Source organism: Pseudochaenichthys georgianus, chromosome 21 (assembly GCF_902827115.2).
Source record: "Pseudochaenichthys georgianus chromosome 21, fPseGeo1.2, whole genome shotgun sequence".
In the NCBI taxonomy this organism is placed as follows: Eukaryota; Metazoa; Chordata; class Actinopteri; order Perciformes; family Channichthyidae; genus Pseudochaenichthys; species Pseudochaenichthys georgianus.
The window spans coordinates 17,423,444-17,447,097 of record NC_047523.1 but is presented as its reverse complement, the minus strand read 5'-3'; the positions used below and the strand labels follow the sequence as shown (position 1 = coordinate 17,447,097).

General features: G+C 40.4%; 2 protein-coding genes across 2 annotated transcripts in view; one reads left to right on the top strand and one right to left on the bottom strand.

The window, feature by feature from the left end:
• The first annotated feature begins 247 nt into the window (after positions 1-247).
• LOC117466439 (protein lifeguard 3-like) lies at positions 248-3,617 on the top strand. Its single transcript, XM_034109663.2, has 11 exons — positions 248-509; positions 618-685; positions 811-875; positions 985-1,038; positions 1,181-1,231; positions 1,326-1,365; positions 1,514-1,551; positions 1,659-1,746; positions 2,065-2,160; positions 2,282-2,335; positions 3,224-3,617. Exons 1-11 carry the CDS (start codon positions 248-250, stop codon positions 3,371-3,373), a joined length of 966 nt encoding a protein of 321 aa, XP_033965554.1. The 3' UTR covers positions 3,374-3,617.
• A 98-nt stretch (positions 3,618-3,715) lies between these two features.
• Positions 3,716-23,654, bottom strand: part of dars1 (aspartyl-tRNA synthetase 1) — a 39,631-nt gene continuing 19,692 nt past the window's right edge. Inside the window, exons 7-18 of the mRNA XM_034109662.2 lie at positions 22,171-22,273; positions 20,474-20,554; positions 17,067-17,126; positions 13,732-13,843; positions 11,554-11,688; positions 8,982-9,129; positions 7,666-7,812; positions 7,301-7,343; positions 5,647-5,727; positions 4,996-5,107; positions 4,766-4,837; positions 3,716-4,258 (exon numbers count right to left, since the gene is read on the bottom strand). Coding sequence (XP_033965553.1) covers positions 4,167-4,258; positions 4,766-4,837; positions 4,996-5,107; positions 5,647-5,727; positions 7,301-7,343; positions 7,666-7,812; positions 8,982-9,129; positions 11,554-11,688; positions 13,732-13,843; positions 17,067-17,126; positions 20,474-20,554; positions 22,171-22,273 — 1,186 coding nt within the window. The 3' untranslated portion in view covers positions 3,716-4,166. The remainder of the gene's footprint in view (positions 4,259-4,765; positions 4,838-4,995; positions 5,108-5,646; positions 5,728-7,300; positions 7,344-7,665; positions 7,813-8,981; positions 9,130-11,553; positions 11,689-13,731; positions 13,844-17,066; positions 17,127-20,473; positions 20,555-22,170; positions 22,274-23,654) is intronic.

Below are 23,654 nucleotides of genomic sequence, written 5' to 3'. Positions count from 1 at the left end.
TAACTGTTTAACAGTATGAACAGATATGAGTAGTAAGTTAGATGTTATGGCTTACCTTGTATATTAAGATAAGATAAGATAGGACGTTATTTATCCTGAAGGAAATTGTTGTGCCAGAATTACAAAGATACAATAAACACAGCAGCATAATAACAGAACTGTACCCCATTCTATTGTCAATATGCCACCTGTTGATGACATGTATAATTCTGCTCATCACCACTTATCCTCTCAACAGGGTAAGATCATGACTTCTAAAACTGATGATCCTCCACCTTACGAGGATGCAGTTCACCAACCTAAGTATGGAAACTACCCCAACCAGCAGCAAGATGGCTCCCCTCTTCCACCACCTCCATCTTACAGCCCCAGCCCCGGCCCTCCAGGCTACTGGGGCCAGGAAGGCGTCTACCCGCAGGCCGGGACGTGGGCAGCCCCTGGCTACTCTCCATCTCGGAGGCCCACCACAATACCGACTCTGTCTGCCGGAGTGCATGCATCAGACCAAGGTTCTGTGGATATGTTACAAGACGTTGTTGATGAAACCATGCATTATATTTAGATAACTTCCACATTTAATAAGTATAAATGATAATTTAACTATCCCAATTCTGCAGGAGACATGGATGACTTTATGAGCTCGCAGTGGGAAAGCACAGCTGTTCGGCATTCCTTCATTAGAAAGGTAAATAAATATTTATTTATTTTTATCAAGTGTTTCTGTGCTAATGATGAATCATGCAGGCTTACGCCACTGAAATGTGTTCTTGTGTGCTCAACAGAACTGCTTGGTTTTGTGTTTGTGGGCAGGTTTACTTGATTTTAACAGCACAGCTTGCCGTCACCTTTTCAGTTGTCGCTGTCTTTACATTTGTGTAAGTGTCCCTGTTCATTGTATGCAGTATAATATATTCCAAAGCTTAATGTATCTGATGTTGATGAGGAGCATTTCACTCTGAGTAATCTATGTCTTTGCTGTCATAGTAAACCAGTGAGGCTGTTTGTCATCAGATATCCTGGCATCTACTGGGCATCTTTGTGAGTTACACTCTAGGAAGAAAAACAAAAAACATCACAATTTTCAGTCCAATTAGATTTAAACCTTTACATAAACATCACTGTAATTCCATGGCATGCTGTTAAATACAATCACATTAATAGTGTTTTTTTTCCTCCATAGTGTGGTATATTTTATGGTTTACTGCATTCTTGTCTGCTGCAAAGGACCGAGGTAAGCATGTCCTGACATTACTGATCCAGTGAGAAAATCATTTTACTACTGATAATGTCATGTTTTATTCCTATTTGACACCATTGTTGTTCAGGAGGCGTTTCCCATGGAATCTTGTGCTGCTGGGGGTATTTGTAAGTATTCTTTGTTAGAGTGTGTATGAGCTAGCAGATCGATATGGATAAACTAAAACCATAATATAACTGGAACAATAAAAACCAAACAAAGAAAGGCAGTAAGATAGAAAAAACAAAACATTTTCATTCATGTTTTATGTTGCAGACTCTGGCCTTGTCTTACATGTCTGGAACAATTTCGAGGTTTGTTTTTTCACTCCAGTTCAAGCAATAAACTGCAATATAAACATTACATATTTGATGATTTCACCCTGATATTTTATGTTTTGATCGCTATGTGTCTTTTACAGCTATTATGAAACAAAGGCAGTGTTTCTGGCCATGGGAATAACAGCAATAGTTTGCATCGCTGTCACAATCTTCTGCTTCCAAACCAAGGTAGATGTCGATGTGAACTGCGCCTCTCTGTAGCTCAGTAGCCCGTGGCCTGTCAGAGGATGTCTTTGTTGTCAGTGTAAAAGAACTCCTTTGTCTCGCGTTACAATGGGGCACTGGGTTCCTTTAAATATTTATAACATTTCAGGATAAGATGTGAATCCAACTTCTCTGTCTGATGCAACTGCAGATGAATGAATTACATGTTTTGCCTGGAACATGACATATCTACCGAATAACAATTCTTTCAAACGATTCTGACTGCTCTTTCATGTGGCTTGAAGCCTATTACCTTTACTTTCATCCCGTTTCTCCTCACAGGTGGACTTCACCTCCTGCGGGGGACTTCTCTGCATTGCGTCCGTTGTGCTCATGATCATTGGGATTGTTACCGGCGTTGTCCTGTCTTTCCAATATGTGAGGACTCTGGTCAAATGTATTCTCTCGACTCTGGGTTTCTCAGTGTGAGGAATATCAGCTCAGGGTGTTACTCTGTGACTGATTTCACATTCACAGGCTTTCTTATGTCACTCAACAGGTTCCGTGGCTGCATATGCTCTATGCTGCAATTGGAGCCGTCATTTACACTCTGGTGAGTTTACTCTCACATGAATTTGTAGGAGTGTTTTTGAGTCTTGTAACACATCATTACAAGTGAGATCTATCAACCAGCTGAACATTGGATTTCTAGAGCCTTAATCCATCAGGTTTGTCTTGGTTTTTGTGTAAGAAAACAAGGCCATTAGTAACATTTATCAACATTTAATTAAACATGATCAGTGAATTTCATTGTCATTTTACTTCTAGATCTTTAAATATCTCTAGCCAAGTTTGAGGCACTGGTGGGATTGTCTGTCAGAAGCTACTTCTACCACTCACTTCAGTCCAACATAGAATAGCTTGATGACTATTGGTTCCGCTGGTGTCAAATTGTGTAGAGACATTCATGGTTCCAGGGGTGTATCCCAAAAAAACATTTAATTCCCTCCCACCCCACCCCCCCGGCTTTCCTGTAGTAGGTCAAATATTTCGAAATCCAGTTGATGGGTTGGCACACAAATACATGGATGTATCTAAAGGGCCCTAGTGGTATTTTACTCCTACCACCATCATTTCATAATTTGTATTTATTCAATACTAACTTTCAAAAAAATTGGCATTACCATGGCCTCAGGTTTACTTTGTATATCAGCAACATTAGGTATGTCTTTGCTAAGATTCAGATATGGATGAAATTGTGAAATGTCTGGCCAGCTTTGTTCAGATACATGTCTTTCACTAGTGTTAAACAGACAGTGTGCCCGAGCAATTATTGTAACAGTTACAATATCTACAAATGAGGATATGTGATTCCACTTAATGCGTGAGATTAATAAAAAATGAAAAAGTACATCATCTGTGTTTAATACCATCCTGCTCTCATCAACAGATTAACACATATTTCTAATTCTGCTTTTTTACTTCTCTCCCTCGGTTGTAGTTTTTGGTATACAACACCCAGCTGCTCGTTGGAAACCGTGAGTTGGCCATCAACCCAGAGGAGTACATATTTGGAGCGCTCTCTCTCTACATTGACATTGTTCACATCTTCCTCTTCGTCCTTCAAGTCGGGGGAGCCGCCACTGAATGAGCCCACGTGGTCAGAGCACACCCAGTTTGGATTTACAGTATATTGTTTTTTGATGTTTGTCATAATGCTAGCGCGTCAGTAAGAATGTTTTACTACCAGGCGTACCAGCTTAATACGGTGAATTTCCAAACTTTGAATTTAACTTCATATAACATATTTTTTTACATCTGTAACACTAAAGCACTTTCAAGTTGGTGCTGTGAATGAGGATAATCAAGCATAATGGTTGTTATCTAAGATTTGTTCTTCTAAGATTTTGTCTTTTACCATTTTCAAATGGTATTTTTAGATCATGCGTGCATCATGTAGCCATGAGAGAAAATGGAAAAACTGAGAACCATGTATTTGTTGAAGTTTTTATTATTATTTTGTGTTGAGTTCTCTTATGACATACAAAACACCTGTAGTTACAGGAACACTGCTGAGACCACAATCATTAGTCCTTAGTCTGTGCTGGTAGTAGGAGGGACTCTTCTGTGTTAACGTGTTTTTAACATTGACAAACACTGAGTTGATTCAAAGATGGATTAAGTGTATGCAGCTCTACAGGAAGTTCCAGCCAACTCCTTTTTCTTTTTTGTATGTTATGTGTTGTTGTAAGACAGCCCTGTACACCTATCAATAAAGTAAAAGCCTCTGTTGCAAATGCATAATTCTCCCATCTTATTGGTTAGTCAAAGTTTCACATTAGAGTCATAGGGTGGCACTAGCTCCTTTTCTATCCCTCTATATGTATTGTGGTATTGTATTAGTATTGTTTCCCATCACCAGCATCTGCTTTGTGGTTGAGGCTTCAGGGTGTGAGGCGTTTAGGGTCACGTGGGAACATGGAGGTCTGACGAATGTTGTGGAGGCCGAGGTACAGCATGCACACTCTCTCCAGGCCTGGAAGACATGACAGCTCAATTTTATAAAGAAAACCTAACTGGAGCCATTTTAACATCCAGTTTATTTTTTAATTATTTTACCTTTTAAGTCAAGAGATGTCAAATTCACAGATAATACGAAAAAATGTAATTAAAAATGTGTATATGTTAGACTGAATAAATAAGCATTAATTCATAGAATATTGTTGATGGAAAATTGATAAAAGTTACATTATAACATAAATATACGCACATCCAATCATCTAAGGTGTCACCTTTAACAGGATTGATCATTAGAAATGTTGTGTGCTGTATACATTACACTTTTTATTATCTTTCTCAACATCTTTTTAATATTCTAATGGTTAATTGTATTTATTTCAATTAAAATATTCTTAAATGTTAGGTAAATCAAGTAATCTTTTAACCATTTACTTGTCATTTGTTTGATTGTTTACTTATTACTAGGAATACAATATATTCTAGCTTTGTCTCCAGTGTGTTTGCTTGAACAGATAATCCTTACCAATGCCTCCGCCTCCATGTGGGGGGGCTCCATAACGGAAGGAGTCGATGTAAGACTTGATCTTCTCCAGATCTGTAGTATTAAAAAAGAAACAGGATGCTGAAGGACATGAATGGAACTCTTCTCAAACGATCCATTCAACACATTTGTAATTCGATCTGGTGACCACTAGAGGGAGACAGAACTCATATGCAGGTCACTTGATGCCTCTTTATCAGAGCCTCTCTTACCGATCTGGTGATGTATGGCCCTCTCAGTCAGCAGCTGAGCGTCGTGGACCCTCTGAGCTCCAGACAGGATCTCCTCTCCCCTCATGAACATGTCGTAGGAGTTGGAGTATTTCTGGACAAAAACATAAAAGAATAATCCCCCATGAGGTCAACAATCTGTTAAAAGAAAGAAGGGACGAACACAGAGACAGCTAAACATAAAGATTTCAAAAAGTTGAAAGAAGAGTGGATCAACACATTTCCACAAACAGCTCAAAATGGCTGAACACGTCCAAAAAAACTGGTTGAAAAAAATGGCACTAATATGTTTATTTTTCCATATGGGCATCAACAATATAAGTAGAAAATAGCAGTGCATTTGTTGTGGCTCTGCTAGCATGTTTTACATTTGTCATGACCTCACTGCAGGGAGCTTTACTTGTTCAGCTAAATCCTGTGCGTTGCATATCAGCCTTTTTACATCCAGCTGAGAACAGACGGCTGAAGAATCTGTAGCGAGTCGAAAGCTGCTCTCTGGCCATAATGGGAGTTTAACTTCTGGTCAAACACAAAACACAGCACTTGTTCCTGTAGATGTCTTACTATGCAGCCAATAAGTGTGTGTGCTGTATGAGTAAGTGTGTGTGCTGTATGAGTAAGTGAGAGACTTACAGCGTTGTTGGGATCAGGCATGGTGTAGAAGGGTCTCACAGCCAGGGGGTATTTATCCAGCACATAGAAGTCAGTATCATACTGAGGAAGAACATATGTAAAATAACAACAGTCAACAGATGTTTGTATCAAGACTTTCTGAATAGATACATTTAGAGATATAGTCTCTAAATTAAGACTATGTCTCTTCTCTCCTTGTATAATTTAAAGGTCACCTATTATGCAAAATCCACTTCTTCATGTCTTTTATACATAAGCATGTGTCCCCTCTGTGTAAAGAGATTCTGAAAGTTTCACGAAAAAAGATTTGCTCACTTTTTGTCCCCCTCCACCCTTATCACCTGCATCTCCTCCTAGAGCACCAGTAGGCGTGTTCACACCGGAGTACTTTTCCCACTTTAGTTCCGATATAGTTCTGAAATGTTGCGTTCACACCAAAAAGAGCCGGAACTAAAATTAGTTCATGAGAACCTTTTCACCCCCTTTTCTGTCTCTGACTTTCGTGGGAGAAAAAGGTTCCTATGTCTGATTGGCTGGGCGGATTGCAAACCACGCCTCGTAAAACTCCCAAAAAGTGTTGTGAAGCCGCCATTTTATTATCCTCGCATTAGCATTATTAGCATTAGCATTAACCCAGCGCAGAAACGCAGAGAGACTAACTTATGGCAACACAAAATAAAACATGGGAGCGGTGGAGATGAGGAGGTGTCGGCGTTCTGGCGATTTACTCGGAAGGCTTCAGTAGAAGCTGCTGGGAGTCCCAGCAGCTTCTACTGAAGCCAGTCCCCAACTCCGGGGACTTTGGGCGGCAGTATACGCCGTGAAGTGGTTTGCGGCCTGCCAGTAAACCCAAAGCAGAAGAAGAAGAAGTGACGTCAGCGGCTTCATTTGACTAATCCACCCTCAGGGACTTTTTCCGGTGTGAACGCGATCTCTATTTAGTTCATGAGAACTAAAGAGTTCTCATGTGAGAACTAAAGAGTTCTCATGAACCTTTGTGGGAAAAGTACTGCGGTGTGAATGCGCCTATTTTGTTCTTTTTAACCAAATCTCTCTCAGAGGGGCGTGGGGAGGGGCTCCTTATTTTCATCTAAAGTAACAGACACTTATGAAACAGGGCTGAAACAGAGGGGATTATGGGATGCTACAATGCATGATCTGTTTGGTATTTGGAGCCAAACACTTCAGAGACATGTTTTGTATATATCTGAGACCTATAATATATTGATGAAAAACAGTATACTAGGGGACCTTTATCATGACATAATGAGCTATAGACACATCTTAGACACCGGCCTCCACACTACAGGATACATGTTTTAAGGATGTCCCTTGTGTACGTTTTATAAAATCGGCCAACATTACTCAGTCTTTTTTATCAAGAGCAGTGATTATAAAGACCCCTTTATGTTGTACATATTGTAACTTCTCTCTTAAGTGCTAACTTGATAATTACATCACCGTGCTATGTCGAGCACTGTGATTAAAGCAGCAGAGAGGTGCTGATTATAATGCTGCAGCCCATCAAATGATGACTTTTTTATATTTGAAATCCACCCACAGAGATCCAGATCCAGATTTTTCCCACCCTTCAGTCAATGTCCAACCCCTAATGAAACACCCATATGTATTAATGAAACACATTTCAACCAACCTTTTCCTTGACAAGACGTCCAAGCAGCTTTTCATTGGGTGTACTGCAGAAAAACAGAAAGACATTTACTTAAAAAATATAACTTTATATTATTTTGTCACGTTGTTTACCAGCAACTCAGTAAATATCATAAAATTACTTTTCTTAGTGGTTTTAGGCTGTTTCAATAGAAACATTTTAAATTAACTGTGTGTAAAAAACAGCTGTGATCAAAGAAAGGCTTGAATGTTAAAATCTATTTTTTGGTCTGATGTCCCCTTTCCTCGGTTTAAACTCATGTCCAAATGTATTTCTGCTATTGTCGAATGAAGTCATCTGACAGAATGAGTGGGATTTGGCAGCAGAGTTGTGTGATGGATTCTGACCTGAGGTCTTCCTCGTCGCCCATCTCCACCCCAGCCTGGTGCAGCATGGCCAGGGCCTCGGTGTACTCCAGCCTCAGAGTTGGCTCCAGGAATTTGAAAGGCTCGCTGGGGTACTGCTTGTTCACCGTCAGGATCTCCGTCTGGAAGCTGATGCGGAGACACACACACATTCAAATCTACTAACCAGGGTTCAGAATTCCTGCCCACACACAGCCAAATGCCAGACAAGTTGCTGTTGGTGGTTCACTTAACAAGGTCACAGCCCACACTTACTTACAGAGGATAATATAAGGGAGAGGCTTTTTATATTTTTCTAAAGCATATTCTACATTCTCTCTTGCTATAAACAGAGCAACACTTGTGGAGGTAGAACAAAGGAGCAATGCTTGTAACTCAATCACAAGTGACAAAACATAGGTGCTAAAATATTAGGCTGAATGGCGAAAGCATCATCAATGTTTTTCAAAGCAGCATGAGACACAACTAACAGATTTTGCATTTAGAATTATTATTACGTCAAGGAGGAAAAGCGAGAAGTCAGGATAACAACAGCTAAAATGTCAAAGCGCCCTGAGAAAGAGGAACAGAGATTGTTTTTGGAACAACAGATGGAGAGTGACGCTTACACTATAAAAGGAGGCTGGTATCATTATGGAACCAAATATCATCTATTTCTGGAACAAAACCAGATACAAGGTGGAAAATAAACAATTGTTCCCCGAACTGTCCAATGTAAAGTCCCTTCTACTTTTCTCAATTAACAATATTCTCAAGAATTCATGCTGACTGCTAACAGGAGAGACATTCAACAATACAGCATGGCTACAGAATACCAGTAAAAAATAGATTTGATGATTAAACTGAAACTAAATGCAGAGTAAGTTTATAAATCCCTCATTTAGGCAGCCTGTATGGCAGTGTACATGGTGACCCTTCCAGTCTGTTCTTCATCAGGGCTTTGCCTTGTATTTTAGTTTAACAGCTCTTTACATGTGCTGCACTGAGTCTCTCCACTAGGTGGCAGTAAAGCCACATGGGCAGAAGTGGGTGAAAACTTTTAAAGATGGATTCTACAGCTGAAATAGTTCTCCCCTACAATATTTGGACTTTCCCCACCAACTGAATTTTCATTTCAGGAATTGATTCTGTCGACTCATGTTTGGAGTAGGAAAACAATCCTAAAAGCACTCTGGGATGTAATTGTTTCTGGTTCTACTGTCACCGCAGTCTGAGTAAAACAAATATCCTGAAAATATGTTAAGTCAAAAACAAAAATGTTGTTAGTTTGAGCTCCACTGAATGAATCCAGATCTTACTTCTCCCTCAGGCCCTTGAAGATCTGCACCATGGTGTCAGTGATGGAGTCGATGACCTCGTGGTAATGATAGCTGAAGGCCATCTCGATATCCAGACCCACAAACTCGGTCAAGTGACGGTGGGTGTTGGAGTCCTCTGCCCTGAAAACTGAACGGATGCCAAATTCATATAAATGTCTTAACAGGGGAAATGGAGGAAAAGTGGCAGGATGCAAAAAGATATACCCCTGACCAGGTCACAATCCAAAAGAACACTAAAAAGGTCACCAGGGTAACCATCTGGACACACTATTCCCATGATGTCACACAATTAGGTCAATGTGTTTGAATACTATTATATCACCAGTAAAGGCAACAATAAAATACTAGTGATCCTATTCCTGTAATGATGCTGTATGATGTCCTTTTTGTTGTTCTGTTGTTTTATGTTTCATGTGGAACCTACTTGAGCAGGTCTCCCATGAAAAAGAGATGAATGATCTCAATGGGATACACCTGGATAAATAAAGGTTTGAAATGAATCATAAACCAGACATTTAGCTACTTTAAGTCCTTCTCCTTTATTGTTCCTTTCATTCTATCCTGGATTGTGAACCACTGTTATATCTATGCGATGAATGCTAGAGTCTAAATCATCACTGATGGCAGGTACTTTTGTGATCATTACTAAATAATAACGCGTTACTGTAACGCCGTTATTTTTGGCAGTAACTAGTACTCTAACGCATTACTTTTTAAATTCAGTAACTCAGTTACCGTTACTACATGGTGCGTTACTCCGTTAGTTTTTTTATATAGTCAACAGCCAGGCGAACAGAGATGAGAACAGTACTTGAGTAAATGTACTTAGATACTTCCTGTGTCACATGCGGAGACGGGCTGTGGGCGTGTTTGTGTTGTTTACTAACAAGACTGTCATGGCGGCGGCGGAGCTCAAGTCTAGTTTCTCCACCTGGAGATATTCTCACGATTTCACTTTTGTCGAGCACAAAGAAAAGAACGTTTTAGTTAAATGTAAGTTGTGTCCTGGCGGGTCAAAGAGCCTATCTACTGCCCAAACCAGTCATTCAAATCTCTTAAAACATCTGCAGAAACAACATGCTGGGACGAAGCTAGTAGCTGAGACCACAGAGACTCAGCCGACGCCACTCCACCTGCACCTAAGCAACAGCGGCTGGATTTTAACCAAGGGACTGCTCGCCAGGGAAAAGTCGATAAAGCCATTGCACGGTATGTTGTAGAACACATGCAGGCTATTGCTACAGTGGAGTCACCCACTTTCAGGGAGCTAGTTAGCATGATAGCATGTCCGGGCGGCACACGGCATATGGGACGGAAAACTTTTTCCAACTACCTGGAGAAAGAATATACAAAAATGTAAAGCCAGCTAATATGGATGCTATCCAGATTGCATATAATGCATGTCAAGTTGATCAACAGATTGTATTATTCTCCAATGCAATAACAGTACTGAAATGAAGGCTAAGGGCATTAATATAATGGGAGCCCTTTTTTAAGCAACTAAAACGTTACTTTTCACAGTAACGCATTACTTTTTGGTGTAAGTAATCAGTAAAGTAACTGAGTTACTTTTGAAATGAAGTAACTAGTAATGGTAACTAGTTACTGGTTTTCAGTAACTAGCACAACACTGATAATAAGTACTATAAGAAATCAGCCGGAGCTGTGAAGTGTTGGAGGGTTTTACTGATGTGAAGCTTTTCTTTCTTTCTGTTCTTTTAAATTGACGGGTCTTTACACATGCATGCAAGCAGGCAATTAAAGTTGCTTCAATGTGGAAATCAGGTATGTGCACTTGCACACAATTACATTTTGAAAAAACCTGCATATGAAAGGATTTATAGATCTGTACATGCATATTTATGCTTTGGTATGCCCACGGAGTCTATCACCTACATAGTTATATGGCAAGCATTTGCTGAAACAACTCTAAACATATGGCAACAGTACTTCTGGCCACTGGGATTTCGAGTCCCAATTCTCCTTACTAGATGAATTGGAGCCTCCGTATCTAAGGCAACAGTGGTAAGTAAAGAGTTTCCTTAAAAGCAGTGATGACCTTAAGCCCTTTGATTTCTCTGCAGAGCTTCAGAGAAGCAGACCTCGGCCCGCTCTGCAGAATACTAAATGACCGCCCTCTCTCCAATGTTTCATTGATTTCGGTGGCAAGACGTGTTTTACTTTAAAATAACATGCGTGAGGCAAATGAAAAAGGAAGACTGCATATCGAATGTGTTGTATGCTTGTTATTTTGTTACATTCAATCAGATGGTGGCAGTGTTAGCTTACCTAAAGAACTGAGGGGTCTACTAAACTCAGAACAGCACCATAAAGTATTTTACAAGTCCATTGTGTCACCAACACTCTGCTGCCTCTTTGACCCCGGTGAAAGCAACAGGGGGAGGTCTGTTAAAGTTTAACACTCTAAATGAATTTGCTGCCATTTTCAAACTGTCATCCCAGTTAATGGGGTCCACGTTCTTTTTCACGACACTCTTGCTGCTCATTTGGCAGTCAGTGAAGGAGAATGTGTTGGAGTGGACAGCCTCACCTGGACCCACACAGAAGACCTTGTCAAAGTCAGCACAGATGCACATCTGCTTGTAGAGCTGGGGGGACTGGGCCAGGTAGGCGCTGGTCTTGAAGTAAGACACAGTGAAGACATTGGCTCCGCCCTCGCTGGCAGCTAGAAGTGGACAGACACAACTTTTAGATATCAGATGAGGTTTTATCATCACGAAATGCTTCAAATACAACACACACACACACACACACACACACACACACACACACACACACACACACACACACACACACACACACACACACACACACACACACACACACACACACACACACACACACACACACACACACACACACACACACACACACACACACACACACACACACACACACACACACACAGAGATTTTTCCGTTTACAAATGTAGACACGCCACCCTAATGATGGTATACTCATGAGGGAAGGAGAGTCAGCACATAGTCTCTGTTCATCTTTATTCACCATACATCTATAAATGCATAAACTAAGAAATTGTCTGTATATTATTAACATGTATGAATGAATGGAAATATGATGCAATAATATGTTTTATAATCATTACAAATGAAAGAAAAACAGCTTTTTTAATTGTTTTGTGAAATAATATTCTATCAAAGGTAGTTTAATGAATTAGTTTGACTGAATTTGTGCTAATTTAAAAGTTGTGTGATGAAAGGCTGAAGGAAAAATATGTTTTTGTTTCCCTGGCAAAAAATGGAAATGGTTAACAGACATTTAAGACAGAATAAAGTAATATTCTAAACATGGATATCGGCTGACAAATTTGCAATCAGGGGCAATCCTAACATATTTCCGTTTCAAAAGAGGTATCAGTTGGAACTCCATCAAACTCGGTTGTAATGTTTTTTTGTTGAACAATAAGAATATTCCTTTGACTTCAGGGCAACAGAGACTATGCCACAGACCTTTCACTTGTTTGGGAGTTTACAAAAGTCAAAAAACGTTTAACAGTCATCAAAAAACGAATAATAGCTGCATCGCATATTTATTAAAACAAACAAACAAATACTGGCCTAACGCACGCCAGACTTTCATAACACATCTGTGGTTCCTTATTTGGCACATGCGTCAGAGGGTACCATCTGATATTCTCTCATTCCCACATCAATAGCAGGGTGCGGGTTCATACAGCACACGCTGGGTACCATGGGTGTGTGCAGGCAGGAAGATGCGGTTTTAACAAAAAGCACACAGTGTACAGCACACAGTGTACACTACTACACTACTGGTGCCGCCAAAATAAAAGAGCGCCACTTTTGAATGTAGCCGTGCCAGGCTAAGCTATCATTGGCTCTTAAAGAAAAGAGGAAGTGAGACTGTCGTAGGTTGCGCCACAGTCTATTTCAAATCCCAGAGGCACGTGGGAGTGCACAGAAGTGTACATTTTCTTGTGAGAAATTCAATATACTCATCTATTTGTTCAAACTGTAAATAGATGATTTTAGACAAATCCTGCTGACTTACATAAAGCTTGTATTATATATTATAAAACACCACACGGAGCTTTTTTCTCTAGGCTTTTAAGATCAAATGTATTCCAACTTAAGTGTAATCACAAGGTAAACTGTATTCATGTCACCCCCCATATGTGATGTAGAGGAAAAACACCAGGGTAAGAGGGACAGCGTGTAAGGAAACTCAAAATAACTTTCTTGTGAATATCTGTGTGTAGATCTCTGTTTTCTTCTTTCAGTAAAAGGGGAGAATGTCTTTTGGGAGCAAGCTTATGAAAGGCCTCCCCTGTCAAATTAGAAAGGCATGGTGTGGAAATGTGCGAGTGGAGGAGCTGATGTGAGAGTTGGTTGATGCATCTCAATTCCCATTGGGCTGGATTCAAATCCTGATAGGTCTTAAACAAAACAAATATGTCTTATACCTCCCTGTCAGTTGTTTGCTTCAAAACAGATGTGCATGACTGTTTGTTACTCACTCAAACTATTTTTCAAAAGTTTGATATGAAAAATAATGGATACAGGAAACCAACTTTACAACTGTCACACGATGACTCACGGGACACCTGTGGGTGGTGATATGGAAACAAGCGTGCCTCTACTCAAACATGCAATAAAAATATGATTAATTTCATGTTTAGTGTTCCCTTCCCCCTGGGGCAGGATCAACGTGACGGTGAGTGTGTTTGTACCCGATATGATTTTAGGGGTCTGGATCTCCACAAAGCCCTTATTGGTGAGGGTGTCTCTGAAGAGCTTGCACACTCCTGACTGCAGGCGGAAGATGGCCTGGCTGGTGGTGGTCTTTGGGAGGAAACACACACAGACACACACAGGGAGATTACCACACTTAGCTTGATTTATTGGATTTATTATGCAATCATAACAGATGTTTTAAAAAATGAGACTGCCAATATCTGCTCTCGACATGAAGGGCAAGCATTTATTTGCTGGCAAGGGCAGAACGTGCTTATGAAAGCCAGCCAGAGCCCCAGGTACTGCAGACCTATCATTATGAATGTAAATGCTGAAACCCAGGGCGGGGTCCAAAAACAGCTCAAACTAAAACTAGGAGATTACTGTAAGAACCCAAGCTCCAAATCCCCCTCCAAAACTGCAACAGTTAGGCCACAGAGCATGTCAGAAACAGTCCCCTTCGATCAACTGACTCATCTCAAATGACCTCAACATTTTCTACAGTTGAGCTTTACTTGCTTTCCGTTATTTTACATCTCCATGAAGACAGATCTCGGTCCCTTTCGAGATTCACAGTTCTGAGTTAATTCAAAGGTTTCACTCTTTTTACCCCCACCATTACTCGTGGCAGCCTCTCTTGGATAACAGTTTGCAGAATGGAAAGGTGATCATGTCCAAATAGTGGCAGGCTCATTAATCTGTAGACATTGCTTCAGGGCTGTCTGGCTGTTCCTTTTCTTTCAGTCTAAATCTGAATTTGTTACAAAAAGAAGAAGACGAGAAAGAGGTACATTTGTCTGTTTGAAAAAACTAAAAAAACTTTAAAGAGCTGTGAACCAAAACTATCATTTTAACCACATATTTCATATTGCTCATTTGTGCCTCGTGTCAAACCTGGGAAAATCAAAACCAGTATGTGCAGGACCACTTTCAGAAATTAGAAAGCACTTCCTGTTTACAGCCTGTCTGCAGAGTAAAGGTGATGAGTGGGTGGGTAGCGGTTAGCACACTTTCAAACTGTTTCTGATGGTGTCCCAAGAGTGTGGGGCCACATACCTTATAGACCTGCACCTCGCACACCTCAATGTGGCACGCAGCGCTGGTTTGATGCCCGCCTGCGGGATGATCCACCACAGGAGGGTTTCAATGTTCACCTTTATTCTGCTTTTTAGTAACATGGAGAGTTGATGTTTCCTCTTCAACAAAGGTTCAATAATTGGATTCTCTGTCGTTTGAATGCTGTTTACTGATATATGAGTTTTCCACAGTAGCAAAATATTTCCAGTGTGACAACAATAGGTCAAGCTGAAACAAATCGATCAGAGGCTGACAGAAAATAATCACCTACTTTAGGTTTAAAGTTTTACTTTATTATAAAATGTCAAGTATTCACTTGTTACAGCTTGTAAGGATTAGCTACTTTTCTTTCTCTAATGTGATAGCAAACTGAACATCTTGAGAATTTGTTTTTACATGAGAAAACTAACAACTTGGGCTTTAAAGAATTAATATTTTTCACACTTGGGGCGCATGAGTACATTTTATTTTAACCCCCCTTCAAATGGCCTACGTATACAAAACAATGTATAAGCGTAAGCTATATTGAGTACAATTTCACCGCTTAACTGTGCTGTCAGACAGCTCATTCTGATATTGAACTGAAGAAAACTAAAATTGACCTTTAAAATACAAATAAAATGTCAAGCTAATATTTCCAGTGATATCGAGTAAACACTTTACGTTACGGATGGTCAAGTTACACGGGAAGTTCTGTAGAAACTAAATGATTATTGGTTGAGGTACATGGTTCCCTTTTGGAGTGTCTGTGTTCAGTGTGGGAACCACTTTATAGCTTCACCCCGCTCTAAAGTGCAGAACTGATGACAGAACTGATGACAGACCTGCGTCCACCAGCTCAAAGAGCTCCGTGCTACAGAAACAGGTGTTGTTGTGAGGCTCTGTGGTGTGAGCGCCTTCCTGCCTGCCGCACAACACATGTGAGGGGCACAGATCAAAGACAATGAGATGCTTTGCGGCTAGGTATCTGCTGCTGCTGGCACAGGGTTAGTACATCTCCCACATTGTTAGAGACTGATAGCACCAGCCCGCTAAATCACAGACTACCTCCGTTTGATTTGCATTTTTTTTAATAGCGTAAAATGTTGCCAGCCTTCACTTTTAAATCAAAAATGCTTAATATTTCTCCTTTGATTGTAGGTAAGTTTGAGAAACCGGCTCGAGATACACTTTTTGTTATATTCCATGGAATGCTCTTAACATCCTGATAGCAATGAATATCTGAAGTGCTTTGACAAAAAATCCATAAAAAAACATCATCTGTGGAAGCCGTAGTACTGTAAAAAGCACGACCAATCATCTGAGCCGGCCCGGCTAAAGTAACTGGATGGCCTACCTGCCTGTCAGCCTCCCATCTGTGCACAAACTTATCTCGTGCTCTCATTGGTCATGTGCGCGTTCGTGTGTGTTGGAGGAGGGGCTCTGTAAGGAAGCGGCAGATTTTTTCTGGCAATGTAGTTTCAAATTCTAGCGCACTCAAGCTGGTTTCTCCAAAATTACCTACCCCACCTTTAATTAAACCATTTTTTTGTTTACTATGTGATTAAATGTTAGAGTTACATTAAAGTGGTCCATTATGCTAATCTTCAGGTTCATATTTGTATGTTGTGCCTCTACTGTGACATGTTACCATGCTTTAATGTTCAAAAAGGTATTTATTTTTCTTATACTGCCTGTGGTGCAGCACCTCTTTTCACCCTCTGTCTGAAACCAGAGCCCAGTCTGCTCTGATTGGTTCGCTGGCTGGCTCTGTTGTGATTGGTCAACTGCTTAATGATGTCCCGCCCCGTATCACGTACAATGCGTTGGAGCATTAGCCTTTTGAAGAGTGAGTATCACATGGTGATGTCACTATGGCGCGAAAGTATACAAAGGAGTCCAATGGAGGCATTTCATAAGGAGGGGGGTTGTGGGAGAGAAACTCCCACTGGAGGGAACTTTGGGATTTAAGCCTTTGCAGACCATTGAAATGCAAACAATAAAACAAGACACCCCTTGTTATTATAAAACTTGAACATTAAAAATGCAAGTAGACGCAAGAAAATGTCGATAACTAGCCCTGAAAAGACTTGCTTGAATGGATATAGCCTCAAATATCTAAGCTAACAGGTTTTTTCATCTCCCCAGATACACACACAAGCATCAAATGTGAACTTGGGAGATTGGATTTATCAAGACAGATCCTGTGCTGGCTGTGTCACGAGCTCACTGATTTTTTCACTTGTTTTTTTCCTCAGCTCAGGTAGCAACTTACCCTGAGATCAATCACCCTGTTGTCCAGCTTTGTGTCCTGGTTGACTGTGGCTCTGCCTTCCTGGGGGCAAACAGAAAAACATGATCAGATAACCAAAAAAAAAAACAGACTATGAAATATTCAACAATGAAACTGATCTGTTCTTGGTGTTTGCGGCCAGTCATGTGTACATTTTTAGAGGCTTTACACATTTCAAAAGGAAGACAATACAAGGTCACATGAAAGTCAGTCTCTGTTTAAAAACAATAGTTCATATATCAGCTAACGTAGATTATTATTACTGGGAGAAAACAAATACCAGCTTGTTATTTCTCCTAATAAAAAACAGCACAATGACCATTCTTAAACAAACAAGTAATAATATTAATTTGCTTTGTTTCTTGCAACAACTATTACTTTGACAAAAAAAATCTGCAATGTGGGACAACAGGGCAATAAAAAGGAAAGAATAAAAAACAAATGAAAGAATAAATGTTTCACCACAGGAGGAACCACTGCTTCCAGGGTCGTGGATGTCAGGCTTCCTCAGAACCCGCTGGGGTTTGAGCTAATAGCCTGTGTGGCCACATCCAGCTCCAAAGAGCCCCACGCAGAGGGGGCAGAAGGTTAGACGGCATACAGTTGGATAGGCAGGGCTGTTAGGCTCCTGTCTCTCGGGAGGGCAGGTGCTGCTACGAGTGTGTGACTGACATGCTGAATCCCCCAGAAAGCACCTGGATGCTGCTGCAGCTGCAGAGATGGGCTTACTGGATAAACATGCAGCACCTCTCAGCTGTCTCCCTGGTACAGTGGGGGCCATTTATAGATGTTCTCATAAGTATATAGGATAATATATCATTTGATATTGGAGAAGATGGATCCAAAGCTGAAGAAAAACTATAGCTTGTTGGGTGTGGCAATTATTTGACTGCATCCATTAGTAATAATCTGGATTTGACAGCATCACACAGCTGTGGCTGCTTTATTGTTACACTTTGACTAAAGCTACTTAATATTCCTCGGAGAAATATGTTTTGTTCCCAGAATGCAGTTCAATATTTCGGTTATTTTGTTGTTCTCAAGATTACTACACTGTTACATCAATATTTTTCAACTTGTTTGACCAGACATAAAGCCTATACTGCTGTACCCATATGCAGAGAGTTATTCAATGATGTTTCACTTTATAATACATACTGGTTCACAAAGTACAAACCAAACCTAGAAGAATATAATTATAGTTTCTTGAGATGAATCACCAAACGATCACACCTTAATCAAACTGACAGATGATGACAAATCTGCTGATTCACGCTGCAAAACAGCAGCCTCAACTTTAATGACAATTATAGCTAGGGGTGGAAATGTATTGTATAAAAATATGTGTCATATGGTAGAATGCTTTTTATATTCAAACAACAATAAACAAATCAAATGCTCAAGAAAAGAACAAGAAGACAATCACAATAGCCATATTTGTTGTCTATCTTAATTATGGTATAGTTCGATCATAATAACAGTTTTGGGGGAGTGTCTAAAAGGATGTCCGTTTTGCAACTCTCTCACTGGATTTAGCAATCGATGGAGCTAGCGCTTATAGCTACTTCCATCAGCGACATAGGGCTAGGTTTTTCCAATTGAATAATTCTTTAAAATAAAGTTTACTCTTGCTGTCTTCTCCAATTCTACCTATCTATCTATCTAAACTGTGGGTGGGGAACGTAATGACTTCTTGAATGCATCATGATTCTCCCAAATGATTCAGCATTGTTTGCTTGATTGGAATTCAAAAGCCCTGCCTCTTATGAACACTGTGAGGAAATCACAGTTTGCATGGAGAGGGCTAAACCTCACAGGGTGACGTTACACTGATTAACATCACATTCTGTGAGTGAGTCATTCTCCTCTGGATTTTGTTTATTTAACCAGGTTTAACTACACAATACTTGTGTCTGCCAAAAACATGAATATTTATTGTCCTTTGTGAATATTCTCTCTAGGAAGAGCAGAACATTCTGTGGATATGCTGAGAATTTTCTTTCATTGTAAAGTATACAATAAGTCTAGGCTCAGTGGTTTATTATGTTGCAGTCATTGTGTAGTCTGACCAAACCTATCTATTTGCATCATGAGTATTAGACACTGTTTTTCTACAGTGAACATTTGGAGTCAGACTTTTATTTATTTAAGTCAAGTCTGAGGCCCCATTTACACGGGAACGCAAACAAACCGAATTCGATATTCAAAAAGTATTCCAATCACACGGATACGCTCAATAAACGTGTCCCTTCACACGAGACCGCTCGACCCGCTGGAGACACTGTAGTATATATGCCGGGCCTGTAAGTGGTGCTGTACTTCCGCCACAAAACACACCAAAAGCAGCGAAGAAGACCCCGAGCATGGTTGCCAGGCTGCCCTTCTGTTTATTCTCCGCGGTGGATTTAGCAACATGTAGTTCATGTAGTTCTCCATGTCCACTTGTTGCTGATGGTTGTGGTAGAGGAGCTGTAGATTTTGCACTAACATCTGTAGCATGGTCAGTAGCAGTAGCAGTAGCCACTGACAGTAGCTACTGACCATGCTACAGCAGTGAGCAGCAGAGGTGGGGAGAGGTATGGCTATGGCTTCATCGTTATCAGGAAATGATCGTATGATCGTATGGCCGTTAGGCCCCCCAGAGCGTTCTGTCCGCAGATCTAGCCACCTTGGGACCCGTTATCGTTTTAGGAGTCCGTTTCCGCGGTTCCGGTACGGCCTCGTGTGAACTAACGGGCTATACGAAAGAGAAAAGTAGCGGATACAACCCGTTTGGTTCCCGTGTAAACAGCACCTGAGACTGAGCTGTGTCAATGGCATAACCGTTTCTCCTTGAGTATGTCCACTTACTATTCCTTTTAAAGTCTCTTGAATTGTGGATGGTTGCAATTTCTCTTTACATATTGGATCATTAAGAGAGCATTAATCACCTTCCCTAATGTCTAACAGTCAGTGGGAACTGCAGTGTGTTGGTTGAGAAGAACGCAGGCTTGGATGCACACTAATACTTCACATAGCATGCACAGATTAGGAAATAGCATTGGAGTGTCAGGAGTGAGAATTTGCGGTACAGCATTGTTTAATACTAATAACACTTAGGATTATTACACAGCATATTTTGAGCAATAATCTAGTTTTCATCATTTATGTTTTTATGTATACTTTTACTTTTTTTAAATTGTAACATATTGTAGTACAATGCGCATATCTTTAATCCAGTTAATCTAAATATTTTCTTCTTTTTTTGCAAATGTTTACTTTAACTTCTAATGTTTAAATGTGTTCTTTGATTCATTTACTGTAAAATAAAATAACTGTCAAAACTTAAAGTATAGATATTGTGATTCCGGTTTGAATCCCCTCTCATCCAGCCCTACATCCATCCTCACCTCTTCCCCCTCTCCATCAGGCCTCACGGCGTCCTCCAGCTGCAGGGGGAGACGAGCCTCCGACTGGCTGATGACAAAAATCTGAGTGGGGGAAGAATAAAAAAGCATTCAAATTCAGAGGGTGTCAAACCACCGACGTTTCTATCATATGTTCTGGCAGTGGAAAGTACCTGGAGTTCACATACAGTAAACGTATAACAGTAAAAGTGTCATGACACTGAGAGCTTCATCTGTTAAAACCTCATCTATGTGTTACTGACAAGGTGTTAAAACTAGTGGGTTTTCTGCTAACTGTCAGGTACTGTCTGTGGATAAAAAACAAACAAACATCCAATACAAATGTTTCCTTTTTCAAGACACTCTAGAGAATTATCGTGTTGCATTTAACTGCATTACAATGAAGTGTGTCCCCTATATTTTGTCTCCAATAACTAAAATATGAAGTATTATATACTGTTAAAACCTCATCTAGGGAGTTTCCGAGCTGCCAAATAAAATACAAAGTTGGTGGATAAAAAAAGAAGAAATGTAATACAATTCACCAAGCAATACATTACATTACATGTCACTTGTTAGACGCTTTTATCCAATGCGAGTTACATACTCAATACTGTGGACAATCCCCACTGGAGCAATTTGGGGTGAAGTGTCTTGCCCAGGGACACAACGACATGCTGACTGCAGTGGGGTTTGAACCTGTGACCCCCTGGTCCCAACACCAAGGCTCTATCCACTGCTCCACACGCCTCCCATACAATACTGTTCATGTTACAAATGTATGTTATCCTCTCTTTTTATAGTTTGTGGTGTGGCATTTGATAGCATTAAAGAGGACAAATGTTCAAAAAAGGTCTATTTGTCTCATACCGCCTGTGTCTGAAACTAGAGCTCTGGTTGGTTCGCTGGCCAACTGTGTTGTAATTGGTCAACAGCTTAGAGAAGTCTTGTCCCTTAGCATATTATATTAATGTGTTGGAGCGCTAGCCAATAGAAGCACCTATGTTACCTAGTGATTAGGGGTGTAACGGTTCACAAACATTTCGGTACGTACCTCGGTTTTTAGGTCACGGTTCGGTACGTTTTCGGTACAGCAGAAAAAATTATCACAAAACATAAAATATTTTTTGGGTTTTTTTAATTATTATTAAACTGTGAATAATGTATTCACTCAAATAAATACAAAATATAATAAAAATAAACATTAAGGTGCAGCATTTCGATGAACTGAAATAATCTGTATTTGAACTGTACTGTACTAGTACCTAAGCAGCCAGTTTGGCATTATGACAGTTGCTTGTCATTGTATTTTCATGTTTTTTTAAAGAAAGATGAACTTGTCCACATTGCTTGCCGAAAGGCCAGATCTGCTGCACTAACAATGTCTGAATGCTGCGACGCAGCACCTGAGATTACTTCCAAGAAGTTGTTCACGTTCTCAATTTTTTACGTTTAACATTATATTCGTTCGGTACACACGTGTAGTGTACCGAACCGAAGGGCCCGGGTACGTATACCGTTACACCCCTAGTGATGTCATTATGTAAGGGAAAGGAGTCCAATGGAGACATATCAGGCGGGGGGACTAGAGGGAACTTTGTGATCTCACCCTACTTTAATTACAACTAGTAAGGTATACTAATTAAACATGTGCGTGTGCGTGTGTGTGTGTGTGCGTGTGTGTGTGTAAGTATGCCCACCCTCTCGATGTGCAGCTCCACGTCCTGCTGGGTACAGCTCTCGATCTTCTGCTCCACTTTCCTCACCGACGCCTCCACGTCTACGATGCTCTCCTTGGTGATGCTGGTGGAGACAGTTGGGAGGGGGGGGGGGGGGGGGGGGGGGGGGTTCGTGTAAACAACAGATAGCACTTAGAAAACAAACTCATCTGTGTGGGTGGCTAACTGCCTGAGAACAATATTTCCATTAAAGCGTGACTGATGATTCATGTTTCATGGTGTGATGTGCAGGGGGTGGCGAGGGCTATGGTTAAGTGAGTCTCACTTGGGTGGTGAAGTGTGGGGGGGGGGGGGGGGGGATAGTGAGACGATAACCAAAATCACCACAGATTCAATACAAAAAAAATCAACAATGCAATAAAAGTGAAAGTTGAGATACCACAAGCTTGTGGCTTTTAAATAAAATTGCTTTCCTCCTTCTTTGCAACACAAACGCGTGTCTCTTTACGTTAAGCTCAAACTAACCGTTGCAGGGTAGAAAACGTTTCCACGTATCTATCTTTAGAGAGATTTGGCAATCTGTTATGGAATAGCTCCGGAAGTTACACCTCAATTTTAAAAACGTCGATGTAAACTCTCCAGCCTTAAAATTATTCCTGTCAGCATTATATATTTTCCCTCCAAAAAGGGACAGTTTTATTTTAGAAAATCTATGCATCCTGTGAAACACACTGATTTTGAGAGGTAAAAAGGCCCTACTGTTTATCAAAAAGAGGGGGTTTCACTATTAAACCAGCATCACAAAAAATGACAAGGATGCATTATATTCAGTGGTAGAATTGTACTTAAGTACAATTTAGAGGTAGTCATAAACATGTATCCCCTTTGTGTAAAGAGATTCTGAAAGTTTCAGGAAAAAAAATTCTCTCTCTTCTTGTCCTGATCCATTTATATAAAAACCTGTCGACGGCCAGACATCTATCGATGGCCCGGAGTTTCTGGGCCTTAAAGTAACAGACAGAGAATCATTACTTTTGAAACAGGGCTGAAACAGAGGGGTTTATGGGATGCTATAATGTGCGATATGTTTGGTATTTCGAGCCAAAGACGTCAGAGACATGTTTTGTCTGAGACCTATAATATATTGATGAAAAAGAGTATAATAGGAGACCTTTAACTTAAAGATCCACGTATTTTTCCACAAAGGTTTAACCCTTTGGAGTCGACCGTCACGCCGGCGTGATCAGATCACATGACCTGTTCAAGCCGGTGCCGCATAAAAACAACAGTCCGGAAAACATTGCCGTGTGTTTCTCTCGAAAGTACTGGCTTTAAACTATATGCCAGTCTTTGTTTCATGCAAAAAGACCCAGTAAACACGGAGATACGATGATATAAAGTTAATACTACTATTTCAAAAGTATGAATAATGGAAGCACATATTTTAATATCTTCGCCGTATTTTATCATTTTACGAAACGGAAAATACTGGAAACTGTAGATTC